The sequence below is a fragment of the Epinephelus lanceolatus genome, chromosome 19 (assembly GCF_041903045.1).
Source record: "Epinephelus lanceolatus isolate andai-2023 chromosome 19, ASM4190304v1, whole genome shotgun sequence".
NCBI classification, from domain to species: domain Eukaryota; kingdom Metazoa; phylum Chordata; class Actinopteri; order Perciformes; family Serranidae; genus Epinephelus; species Epinephelus lanceolatus.
The window spans coordinates 29,591,976-29,605,460 of NC_135752.1; the positions used below are offsets into that span (position 1 = coordinate 29,591,976).

Here is a 13,485-nt window from a genome sequence, read left to right on the forward strand (position 1 = left end):
ATTAAAATGTATGTATGCAGCTGCTTGACAAATGCAAGTACACCTTTTAAACATCTCGCTTGAGTGCGTCAGAGCAATCAAATATAATTGGTCTGGAGTGCTGACGTATTATCATAAAGCTATCTGATTTCCCCAAGATGGGAGTCAACAGTAAATGGGGTAAAGGATTCAGCTTTTACTCATGACTGTGATTCAGTGTTTGTTTTCCCATCTGTCCTCAGTTCTACGGAGCTCCAGAGCTGTACGAGTCCATGCTGAAATACTTAAACATCGTCTTCACGGCCCTCTTCACGCTGGAGTGCATCCTCAAGATTATTGCCTTCGGTCCACTGGTGAGACCATGTGCTGCGCTGCACTCTGCAAACACTAGACAGTTATTCACTGTTGTATTGTGTTGCTGTTTACACACATGAGGGAAAATCTCTCTTTGGATATGCAAATCAGCCTGATACATCAGACTGAGGGTGACTTCTGCATAAAGCTGCTGTCACTGTGCATGTAGAGCTCAGTTAATTAAACGTTGTCCTTGTGAGCGCTGAAATAAGACTTTTAGATCTGTGTTCTTTTGTACTTAGAGACTAACAAGGTATTTCTAATGAAGTATAGGCACACTTAGAGAAACACGGACGGATGTTTGAAGGGTCGTGAATTTGTCGGTGCAAAAGTACATAAAAGGCCGAGCAGAGGACGTGTGACATGTCACGAAACAGTAAAAATAAAGGGTGTGAAGTCTTAAATTCAGGAATGAAGAGGGCGAACTTGTAAGAAAAAGAAGGAATGAACGGAAGAGTGCACAAAAAGAATAAATCTTCTCCCAACATGGGGCTGTCTGGTCTGCAGCGAGGCATTTCATCCCTGACTCCGTTCCATTTACGAGGCCCATTTATTAAATAGCTTTTCTCACACACCACTTGCCTCCACCTGTTTAGCTGTTAAGCCCAGACGGATGGGCTCGCATCTGCTGGTATAAACACTCGGCTGCTGCATCTCTTCAGACTGCAGCTGCAGGGCTTGGCAGCAGCCTCTGCCCTCAGGAGCTGGATGATTGACCAGTCTGAGGGGACGCAGGCTGCAGGCAGCAGTTAGTTTAAGCAGGGGATTGTGTCAGCATTTGTGTGAGTGTGTGTTGTATATGCACATATCAATTTGTGTGCCCAAGGGGATGTCTAGATTTCTTTGTGTTTGTGTATTTGTGTTGTCATTTTATTTTTTTATTTTTTGTATACTTTTGCAATGTTTGCATATCCACATATCTGTACATCTAACCACATACACAGGCTGTAACTGTGCAATACAACCTGCAGAAACAAGTCTTGTAAAAGTCCCTGCACAGTTTGTGTTAAAGAGTAACTTTGGTGTATTTAAACCTGGACCCTGTTTTCTCATGTTTTTGTGTCTAAGTGACTGGAACAACAATTTTTGACATTGGTCGAGTATTGAGTGAGAGAGCTGCAGCCAGCAGCTGCAATACAGGCTGCAATGTAACCACTTGGGGCAATTAAGCGCTGTCAATTTACAGCCATTAAAAGTGCTTGTTTTTGCCACTGATAGGCTCAGATTATTATTCTAAGTGTCTGACAACATTACGGAAAGGATCCCTACAGAGATAGACCTTTTTGTTAAAGCGTAAGATCCTTTTGTTTATCTAGAAACAGCCCTGAAATCGCTATCATCAAACCCACCAGACTCCATTTAGATAAACATTAATTTAATCATTGTAAAACACACTTAATTCAAAGTCGATAGAAATGAAATAAAACTCATGAAGACTGTCTTGGTTCCTTTTTCCACATTTCAAACAATTACCAGCTCTGGTTTGGTTAAAATATACCCTAAATACATTCAGTGAGATGTGGAAATACACTGGCTAAATAGACGCTGAAATTACTATTAATTTAAATTAAGTTTGGTGGCTTTGGTGATAGTGATTTTGGGCTGTTTCTGGTTAAACAAAAAGGATCTTACTCTTAAACCATGAGGTCTATAAATGTAGTCTAATAAGCTGAGCCTGTCAGTGGCAAAAACAAGTTATTTTAGTGGATGTACACTGATGGTGCATTACTGCCCATTAAAGTTACATTGCAGCCTTTGCTGCTGCCAGCTGCTCGTCCAGTACTGGACCAATGTCAAAAATTGTTGCTCCCATTCGTCACTTAGACACAGAAACATGGGAAAATAGCATCCAGGTTGAAAAATGCAGGTTACCCTTTAACTTCTTGTCACAAAGACAGTAAACCAAATATTTGATTAGTATATTAGTATCTAAATCAGCGGTTCCCAATTGGTCCAGCCACAGGGTCCAGATTTCTCCTTAGTCATCAGTTCAAGGTCCACACAGTTTAATATATTCGGCAGCACACTTGCGTTTGGACATGTCATTGGGCAAGTTTGTGTTCTTTGTCAAGTAGCTGTCGGTTGGTCACTCACTCTTCAGCAGGAAACGGCACTTCAAAATTAAAGCTCTGTGCATGAAATTCACTGTACTTTAAAATAAAGTGTGTTTTTTTACAAAATTGACATGTTGGTAGGTGTCTTGCGGTCCATTCAGAATGGGCCCAGACCCACTTTTGGACTGGGACCCACCAGTTGGGAACCACTGATCTAAATATTAATGGGTAGGAAGGCCTGTGACATAGCAGGTTTGAACTAGAGCTGCTACCATGAGTTGATTAATTAGTTGACCTAGAGAATGAATAGGTAACTACTTTGATAATTGATAATTTTTTTAGGTTTTTAACAGAATATCTTTGGATTTTGGACTATTGGTTTGACAATACAAGAAATCTGAAGATGTCAACATTTTAAAGGCCTAATTCAAAGAGAAAATAATGAAAAATTCTAACAAAACAGAAGTTGCAGCCCTGGTTTAAATGGTAATCCCAATCTGTTTCATTATAGAAAAAGTATGAAAGGCACCAAATTATTCATGAACATTTAAATTTTGATTGAACTCTCTCTGTCCAGCCTAATCTGTCTATGGCATCTTTGTCTTTTAGAACTACCTGAAAGCGGCCTGGAATGTGTTTGACTTTGTGACTGTGCTGGGAAGCATCACAGACATCTTGGTCACAGAGATTAAGGTAAGAGTTGCAGTGATCATGAGCTCGTCAGAGTTCCACATGAGACTGCCACAAGTCTCTCTCCTTATGGGTATCGTGATTCTGTGCATGCTCACTGCTGCTGCAGCAGTTGCATCATGAAAGGGCCGCACGCTGTGATTAAGATAGGTAGATTTAGGCCAGTCACGAGAACTGTGATAATGGGAATGCAGAAGTCGGGAAGTAGTTCATATGTAATAGTTTACTTAATGCATGGAATATCATTTACATTAGGTTGCAAGCAGCAATTATTTTAATTATCTGTTTGCTTCTTTAGAATATTTTGACTGAATGATGAGTTTTTTAGTCTATTAAAAGTTAAAATATAGGAAAAAAATGCCCACCACCAGTTGTCCGAGCCTGATCCGACATCAATTTTCAATTTTGCAAAAGCTGTAAAAAGCAACAAATCATCACTATTGACTGATAATTGAAATTGTTGCAATTTCAGTTGACCAACAAATATTTTTTCAGCATTAATTTACATGTAATATTCACTAAAAATGGGAACAAAACCACTCCAGCTTTAAAACCATGAATGTAAATGTCATGCTTTGCTTTGCTCCCACAGTCTCAGCCCTCGCATCAAAAGTTGCAATCATAAAAATCAGTGCATACCATAAAAATCATTTACATTAAACAAATGTAGCAACAGGAGGAGCGACGCTGCCGTTACAGTTTGCAGCATTTCGTTTCCTTGGCTGAATTACAGCAGATGAAAAATGGATGAGAGCATTTGATTGTGGAGACAGAGGGCTGAGGCAGAGCACTGTTGCTTTCTGTGTGGCAAAGTTGCTTTCTTTCTTTGTGTGACTTTCTTTTTATGTGATCATTAGTCTTCTTTTCTGTCTCTTCTCTCCCTGCTTCCCTTCTCTATTTTTTCTTTTCTCTTTTGCTGTTTCCATCTTCTGCTGTGTCTCTCCTGGCGCCTGTGCCCTCACTCTGCCCCCTCTGTCACATCTGACACCTCTAGACGGTAAGTGGCTTTTCTTGTTGGCCGCTGATATTGTCTATTCCCCCGTCAGTGTGTGTTGTTCTCTCCCACAGTCTTAGTTTAAATTGCCTACCTACTGATTCCTCAGTGTGACATGATATAACAGAAAAAACTGTTAGAAATGTGTGCTTTAACAGCGATGCAATCATCTCCAGCAATGTCAGTTGCATAACGTCTGATTTTTAAATGCACGCTGCACAAACTCTTCAACATAACAAGTTGTTTCGTTTTATAATGAGCCAATTAACTTGCTGTGGTTTGCATCAAATCTGGACACAAGACAAGATCAGTGCACAAGTATAACAAATGACCTTATGCTTCTTTGTACTTAAAATTGACTGGTTTCTGGAAAACATTGTCTCTGTGCCCTGGCATGTTTTTGTGCTTGTTAGACAACATTTTAAGACCATAACAGTCTTAATCTTGTAAAAACTGGCTTTTTTTGCAAGTGCAAGTTCAAAGGAAAGAGAATGAAAACACTGATTTGTGCACAACTAATCCAGCACTTATTGTTTGTGCTGCTTGAATTTTGGGAACCAAGGAGAGTCGAATTAGAGTCAGTTTTTACCGTCCTTTAGTTATCTCACTCTTCAGTCCACTTTGATTTGTTATGTACATAATAATATTAGATGCATGTAAAGGGAGCCTATGTAACTTGAGCTGAGCAGTGGCCACTGTGGCCAGAAGTGTAATTAACAGTAGCACAAGCAGACAAAAGTCAAAAGCAGTCAGCAAACTGTTATATCACTTCCATAGCGGTATCTACACTCACCGGCCACGTTCCTAGGTACATCTCTTCAACTGCTTGTTACAGCAAATAGAGTGCCGAAGTCACGCCCCTTCCGGTAGAGCTCATGGGACCTTAGATCAGAAAAAATATGAATGGCAGTGAATGGGGAGAGTAATATTATCTTTTGTTCCCGTTTGAGTTGCGACATGAAATCTAAATATGTTGTTAATGAATTTAAAACATAAATTTTAAGGTCAAGAAAGTCATACTTTGTGGTAAAACTGTTGAGATATAAGCTTTTTAATTAGAAAGACTCAAAAGTACACAGGAGGAGGTCGCGTATGTGACGTCATAGCTTTCGCTCACTTCCTGCAGCTTGGCCTCCCCGCTGAAATTCCACTGTTTTATGATTAATCGATTTATGATTGAAGATGTCTGTGTGTTTTGTGCCAGGTTGCAGTCACTCCAAGCTGCTGGAAGCGAGCGAAAGCTATGACGTCACATACGCCACTGCCTCCTATGTAGTTTTTCTAATTATGTTTTTTTCAAAAGCTTATATCTCAACAGTTTTACCACAAAGTATGACTTTCTTGACCTTAAAATTTATGTTTTAAATTCATTAATGACATATTTGGATTTCATGTCACAACTCAAACGGGACCAAAAGATAATATTGCTCTCCTCATTCACTGCCATTCATATTTTTTCCGATCTAAGATCCCATGAGCTTCACCGGAAGGGGCGTGACTTCGGCACTCTATAGCTAATCAGTCAATCGTGGCAGCAACTCAGTGCATTTAGGCATGTAGACATGGTCAAGACGACCTGCTGAAGTTCAAACTGAGCATCAGAATGGACAAGAAAGGTGATTTAAGTGACTTTGAACATGGCATGGTTGTTGGTGCCAGACGGGCTGGTCTGTCAGAAACTGCTGATCTATTGGGATTATCACAACAGCCATCTCAAGGGTTTACAGAGGATGGTCCCAAAAAGAGGAAATATCCAGTGAGCAGCAGTTCTCTGGGTGAAAATGCCTTGTTGGTGCTAGAGGTCAGAGGAGAATGGCCAGACTGGTTCAAGATGATAGAAAGGCAACAGTAACTCAAATAACCACTGGTTACAACCAAGGTCTGCAGAAGACCATCTCTGAACCAACAACACGTCCAACCTTGAAGCAGATGGGCTACAGCAGCAGAAGACCACATCAGGTGCCACTCCTGTCAGCTAACAACAGGAAACTGAGGCTACAGTTCACACAGGCTCACCAAAACTGGACAATAGAAGATTGGAAAAACGTTGCCTGGTCTGATGAGTCTGGATTTCTGCTGCCACATTCAGATGGTAGGGTCAGAACTTGGTGTAAACAACATGAAAGCATGGATCCATCCTGCCTTGTATCAATGGTTCAGGCTGGTGGTGGTGGTGTAATGGCGTGGGGGATATTTTCTTGGCACACTTTGGGCCCCTTAGTACCAAATGAGCATGGTTTAAACACCACAGCCTACCTGAGTATTGTTGCTGACAGTGTCCATCCCTTTATGACCACAGTGTACCCATCTTCTGATGGCTGCTTCCAGCAGGATAACGCACCATGTCACAAAGCTCAAATCATCTCAAACTGGTTTCTTGAACATGACAATGAGTTCACTGTACTCCAATGGCCTCCACAGTCACCAGATCTCAATCCAATAGAGCACCTTTGGGATGAGGTGGAACAGGAGATTCTCATCATGGATGTCCAGCTGACAAATCTGCAACAACTGTGTGATGCTCATGTCATGTCAATCATGTCAATATGGACCAACATCTCTGAGGAATGTTTCCAGCACCTTGTTGGATCTATGCCATGAAAAATTAAGGCAGTTATGAGGGCAAACGGGGGTCCAACCCAGTACTAGCAAGGTGTACCTAATAAAGTAGCCAGTGATTGAACATATAGCTTAAAAACCATAAGCTACTGGTCATACCAGACCAAGTAGGGCTGTGGCAGCAAAATTTCCTCAGTGTAAAAACTTGATCTAGGGTATGTTTTATTGCTCATGAATTTATTTCTAAAATGATATGCCAGTTTTTCTTTCTTTGGGTATAGCTTGATATTATTTTATTCTGGGTTTATTATAATACCTCACACAGTCTCTGTTTTCTCTCCCAGGACAAGATGATCAACCTGAGTTTCCTGAGGCTGTTCAGGGCGGCTCGTCTCATCAAGCTGCTGCGGCAGGGCTACACCATCCGCATCCTGCTGTGGACCTTTGTTCAGTCCTTCAAGGTGAGAGAGCACACACAGAAGTAACCTTAACATGCAAACTAACAGTATGTAGCATGTAAAATAAGTAAAGTTGAGTCACGTATCAAGTTTAAAAACTATTTAATAGTGTTTAACAGAAAGAGACAAAAGACGTTTAGTCAGGGAAGACACAAGTGCAAAAGAATACAGATAGGGATTCATTTAAAAAATAAAAAATAAAAAAAAAAGCTGTGTGAGAATGCCTTCTTGGGTGCCCCTATGGTGGATGAAGTATGACAAAGTGCCAGCCAGGGTGGGCTTCTAGTGGAGAAAACAACACAGGGCCCTGTAGAGTGCCCCTCCAGTGGAGAAAACACAATGAATTGCTTGCTGGGTGCCCTTCAAGTGGAGAAATGCGATGCAGGGTGCTGTAGGGTGCCATTCTCATGGAGAAAACATGATGAATTGTCCTCTGTGGTGCCCCCCTAGTGGGGAAAATACAATTAATTGCCCTCCACGGTGGGCTTCTAGTGGAGAAAATATGATGTAGGGCACTGTTGAGTGCCATTCTAGTAGAGAAAATGCGATGATTTATCCTCTAGGGTGCCCTTTTAGTAGAGAAAACATAATGTCAGCCTGTGTAGGGTGCCCTTCAAGTAGAGAAAATGTGATGCCTGGCCCTGTGAGATGCCATTCTAGTGGAAAAATGTGAGGAGTTGTCCTTTAGGGTGCCCTTCTAGTGAAGAAAACGTAATGCTGGGCCCTGTTGAGTGCCATTCTAGTTGAGAAAATGTGATGAATTGCCCTCTAGGATGCCCTTCTAGTAGAAAAAAAATGTAATGTTGGGCTCTGTAGGGTGCAATTGTAGTAGAGAAAATGTGATGCTGGGCCCTGTGGGGTGCCATTCTAGTGGAGAAAACGTGAGGAATTGCCCTCTAGGTTGCCCTTCTAATGGAGAAAACATGATTAAATTCCCTCAAGGGTGCCCTTCTTGTAGAGAAAACGTGATGCCAGGCTCTTTAGGGTGTCCTTCTAGTGGATAAAACACAATGAATTGCCCTCTAGGGTGCCCTTCCAGTGCAGAAAGCGCAGTGCAGGCCCCATCAAAGTTCCCTTCCAGTGGAGAAAATGAGATGAATAGCCCTCAGATGCCCTATGAGTGAAGAAAACATGATGACTTTCACTCTAGGGTGCCCTACATGCTAGAAAACTTTCTGTGCACTGGTGCCCCATCACATGCAGCTGGTGCCCTTCTTCTTTTTTCCGCCCCTGCCCCTCAGACAGCCTGAGTCCACCGCTTATAAGCAGTGAGAACAGAGGGTTCAAAGCAGGCAGGGACACGCTGCAGAATTCCTTTGTTAAAATCGAACTAAATAGCTCTCAGCAGACAGCAGTTCGGATATCACCCAGTGCCTGTTTGCGCTTGGAATCCCCTGGGACAAGTTGAGTTAAATGCGGAGCGCTGGGCCGCAGCCGAGGGAATTTATAGCAGGTTTAATGTCAGCGGTGAGAGCTTTTAAGCCCAATGAAAATGGACAGTAGCTGCAGAGTGTTAAAAGGTGGCTATTTAATTACAACAAATGTTCGCCTCCTCCTCACAGCGATATAAATAGCTGGTTAAAAGAATCGACCCTGCAGGTCAGGTTCACTGCTTGGGTTCTTAAATAAGACTGTAAAATCTTACAAGGGCGTTAGTCCTGTGTGGAGAATCGGATTTGTGAGTGTGTGTGTGTGCAGAGACAGACGGAGAGATCAAAAGAGTGTGTGTGTGTGTGTGTGTGTGTGTGTGTGTGTGTGTGTGTGTGTGTGTGTTTGTGTATGAGAGAGAGGTTGTAACATGCATCTGTTTGTGCTCTGAGTGCCTTTAACCTGTATTTATGTTTGTTTTCAGGCTCTGCCGTATGTCTGCCTGCTCATTGCCATGCTGTTCTTCATCTACGCCATCATTGGAATGCAGGTGAGTTGTGACATGACCAGCTGGACTAGAGGAAGTCATAATGAAATGATTCAGTGGTGGATGCCTCCTAGAAAGTGTGCTTGTCTCATTTAGCCAAAGTCCCTACATACTCATGGCACCTTTCCACATGTGTTTTGATCTATTTTGGCTAATTTACCTCTTCTCATCACTCGACATGGAGTTTGGTGACCTGAGCAGTGGTCAGATCAGCCAGACTAACAACCAGAATCACTTCAGTTCGTGGACAACAATGCATTGCAGTTAGACTCACAAGTCAGCCTTTAGACGCTTTGCTTAACTAAAGACTGATGACTTTCTCCCTGATTTTGTGTTTAGATGGGCGGATACAATTTTGGAGTTTAAAAAAACTCCCTATGTTGCAGAACCAATAGTAAATCTGCAGGGCGGTCCTTCGGTGGCTCGCTGAACTCTTGTGCTTGTAAACATAGTCCCACTAGAAACACGTGTAGCGGTATTCAAAATGGCTCAGCCGTGCCCGCAGAAAACGCTGTCAAAGTTCAGTGGATGCTTGTCGCGTTTGCGGTGACACATTCTCGCCAACTAAAAGAAACAAACATAATCTTTTACAAGGCCATGACTCATCCGTCCGGCTGGACTATAGAGGGAATCGCCCTGTTGTTTACAAATACTTCTGGGTAGAAAACCAGCAGAGCTTTTAGCTATACATATATACAGTACAGGCCAAAGGTTTGGACACACCTTCTCATTCAATGCGTTTTCTTTATTTTCATGACTATTTACATTGTAGATTCTCACTGAAGGCATCAAAACTATGAATGAACACATGTGGAGTTATGTACTTGACAAAAAAAGGTGAAATAACTGAAAACATGTTTTATATTCTAGTTTCTTCAAAATAGCCACCCTTTGCTCTGATTACTGCTTTGCACACTCTTGGCATTCTCTCGATGAGCTTCAAGAGGTAGTCACCTGAAATGGTTTTCCAACAGTCTTGAAGGAGTTCCCAGAGGTGTTTAGCACTTGTTGGCCCCTTTGCCTTCACTCTGCGGTCCAGCTCACCCCAAATCATCTGGATTGGGTTCAGGTCCGGTGACTGTGGAGGCCAGGTCATCTGCCGCAGCACTCCATCACTCTCCTTCTTGGTCAAATAGCCCTTACACAGCCTGGAGGTGTGTTTGGGGTCATTGTCCTGTTGAAAAATAAATGATCGTCCAACTAAACGCAAACCGGATGGGATGGCATGTCGCTGCAGGATGCTGTGGTAGCCATGCTGGTTCAGTGTGCCTTCAATTTTGAATAAATCCCCAACAGTGTCACCAGCAAAACACCCCCACACCATCACACCTCCTCCTCCATGCTTCACAGTGGGAACCAGGCATGTGGAATCCATCCGTTCACCTTTTCTGCGTCTCACAAAGACACGGCGGTTGGAACCAAAGATCTCAAATTTGGACTCATCAGACCAAAGCACAGATTTCCACTGGTCTAATGTCCATTCCTTGTGTTTCTTGGCCCAAACAAATCTCTTCTGCTTGTTGCCTCTCCTTAGCAGTGGTTTCCTAGCAGCTATTTGACCATGAAGGCCTGATTGGCGCAGTCTCCTCTTAACAGTTGTTCTAGAGATGGGTCTGCTGCTAGAACTCTGTGTGGCATTCATCTGGTCTCTGATCTGAGCTGCTGTTAACTTGCGATTTCTGAGGCTGGTGACTTGGATGAACTTATCCTCAGAAGCAGAGGTGACTCTTGGTCTTCCTTTCCTGGGTCGGTCCTCATGTGTGCCAGTTTCGTTGTAGCGCTTGATGGTTTTTGCGACTCCACTTGGGGACACATTTAAAGTTTTTGCAATTTTCCGGACTGACTGACCTTCATTTCTTAAAGTAATGATGGCCACTCGTTTTTCTTTAGTTAGCTGATTGGTTCTTGCCATAATATGAATTTTAACAGTTGTCCAATAGGGCTGTCGGCTGTGTATTAACCTGACTTCTGCACAACACAACTGATGGTCCCAACCCCATTGATAAAGCAAGAAATTCCACTAATTAACCCTGATAAGGCACACCTGTGAAGTGGAAACCATTTCAGGTGACTACCTCTTGAAGCTCATCGAGGGAATGCCAAGAGTGTGCAAAGCAGTAATCAGAGCAAAAGGTGGCTATTTTGAAGAAACTAGAATATAAAACATGTTTTCAGTTATTTCACCTTTTTTTGTTAAGTACATAACTCCACATGTGTTCATTCATAGTTTTGATGCCTTCAGTGAGAATCTACAATGTAAATAGTCATGAAAATAAAGAAAACGCATTGAATGAGAAGATGTGTCCAAACTTTTGGCCTGTACTGTATATATATATATATATATATATATATATATATATATATATATATATATCACATCACATTTTTCACATCACTGTATCACCGTTTAGACTAATCCGATGTTTGTAAAGTCTATAAACACAATGATTGAACAAACATTACTATTTCTTAGCCGTTAGCAGTGTCTGTAATAGGTAATAACTCATTAAATGGTCTGTGAAAAAAATATTTTTTCCAGCGGATATCTTAGTTACAACATGATTGAGCTAGCAAAGCAGTTTTGTGTTGCTATGTGTGGTATTTATTCAGTTTTGGGAAATCACGATGTCTAGAAAGCATCAGTGGCTGCAGCTGACAGGGACAGCTAACAGCAGCAGCAAAGCTAACATCAGGACGTCATCTGTTAAAAGCCTCCTGTTGTCGGGTACGACATGAAACTACTCCAGTTAGCTCAATCATGTTGTAACTAAGACATCCGCTGGAAAAAATATTTTCTTCACGGATGAGCACACGTTTGATAAAACAGAGTTTAATCTCTCGGCATCCATTTTCAAGCTCTCTGTGTGTTTGTTTCCTTGCGGACGAGAAAAGGGGGAGCGCACATTTCCGAGAAGGCGTGTCCTTTTCAAAAATGCAAGAGGCGTTGCTTTGTTGCCGGCCGTTTTCGCCGGTGTGTTAAACACACTTTAGAAAGGAGTGTCCCCAGACTATCAGAAGGCGGAGATCTCTGATTGTCCGGTGGAGAGACTACATTGCAATGTGTCCTGTAACAAGGAAATGACAATGTAGAATGCTATGATACAACTTAGCTAATGTGGTTATGTAATGTTAAACTATCGTTAGTTTGTAAATGAGTTTAAACTCATTACTAACATTAACTACTACATTATTAACTACATTAAAGTCATCTGTTATTGAGTTTAATGTAGGTGTAGCACAGATTTTTAATAAGTAAATAATTGTAGGCTCCAACCTTTTCTCAGAGGTTTTAACAGAACACCTGCAAAGCAAGTAAGAAACATCTTTTCTGTGGCCATTGTAAAAGTGACCATTTGTGGTTTTACAGGAAGTTATGTCATAGGCTGTTTCGTGTTTGGGAGCAGTGACTTCCTGAAATCTTATCAGCATCCTGAGGTTGACATGCTGAAGTACTGGTGGACTCTTTTCCCAAAGGACAAGCTAGCAGCTTCCCCATTATACTCAGCCAGTAAGTTAAGCTAAGTAGCATAGGTAGCTAGCTGTCTTAGCCATGCTAAGTTTACCTAAGTGGATGTTGTAGCACATTCATCGGAAAAAAATACACTTTCGTAAAAAAAATCTGTATGCCTACTCTTCATGTGCCTGCACTTTAGACTTTCCCAGTGATGGCAGTGTTGGCAGCTGGAATTGGGCTGATTTGGCCCGATTCTGGAGGGTCATTCATACAGAGTCTCAGCCAAATCAAGCAACTGGATGGGGCCTGGCTAATTTCATACGGCATGCCAAGTTTGGGCCGATGCTGGGCCTGGTCACTTCTGATAACAGCCCAGCGATAGCAGTGTTGGCAGTCGGAATCGGGCCAGCTGATTTGGCCTGATTCTGGGATGTCATTCATACAGAGTCTCAGCCAATTCAGGCAACCGGATGTGGCCTGGCTGATTTCACCTGGCATGCCAAGTTTGGGGCGATGCTAGGCCAGGTCATTTCTGATAACGGCTGTGTTCTGCCTGATTCTGGGGCATCATTCAAACCCGGTCTCAGCCTGACTCTCAGCCAAGTCAGGCAACAGGATGCAGCCCAGCTAATTTCAACTGGCATGCCTAGTTCAAGGCGATTCTGGGCCAGGTTATTTTGGCTACCTGGGTTGTGATGTAATGGTTGGGGCATGAGGACACTGTCGTTGATCAGAGATTGTTGATCATACATCCTCTTACAATAGATGTTTCAGACCAAACAGTTCTTGGGATCTCCCTGAGAGGAACTGACCATTGAGGAACTCCTACCAAGAATTACATACCTTCAAGGTCACCACCAATACCTGCCCTGCAGTTACATATCGTAAGCCGGCCAGTGGTTGGTATAGCAACGTCACTGTCACTTTGACAAGTCAAAATCACGTTGTATTTCCCCTGTTGCATATATGCTCAGTAAAGGCTGGACTTCACTGTCTGTCCATTTGTCTGTTTTCTTCCATGTTTCTCA

At 42.3% G+C, this 13,485-nt stretch overlaps 1 protein-coding gene across 5 annotated transcripts in view; it reads left to right on the forward strand.

Annotated features, from left to right (window-relative positions):
• cacna1bb (calcium channel, voltage-dependent, N type, alpha 1B subunit, b) overlaps nt 1-13,485 on the forward strand; it is a 250,495-nt gene that overhangs the window by 199,247 nt on the left and 37,763 nt on the right. For all 5 annotated transcript variants that reach the window (XM_078162190.1, XM_033647132.2, XM_078162191.1 and 2 more), the window contains 4 exons: nt 222-332; nt 2,997-3,080; nt 6,975-7,091; nt 8,941-9,006. In XM_078162190.1, the coding sequence (XP_078018316.1) occupies nt 222-332; nt 2,997-3,080; nt 6,975-7,091; nt 8,941-9,006 (378 nt within the window). The remainder of the gene's footprint in view (nt 1-221; nt 333-2,996; nt 3,081-6,974; nt 7,092-8,940; nt 9,007-13,485) is intronic.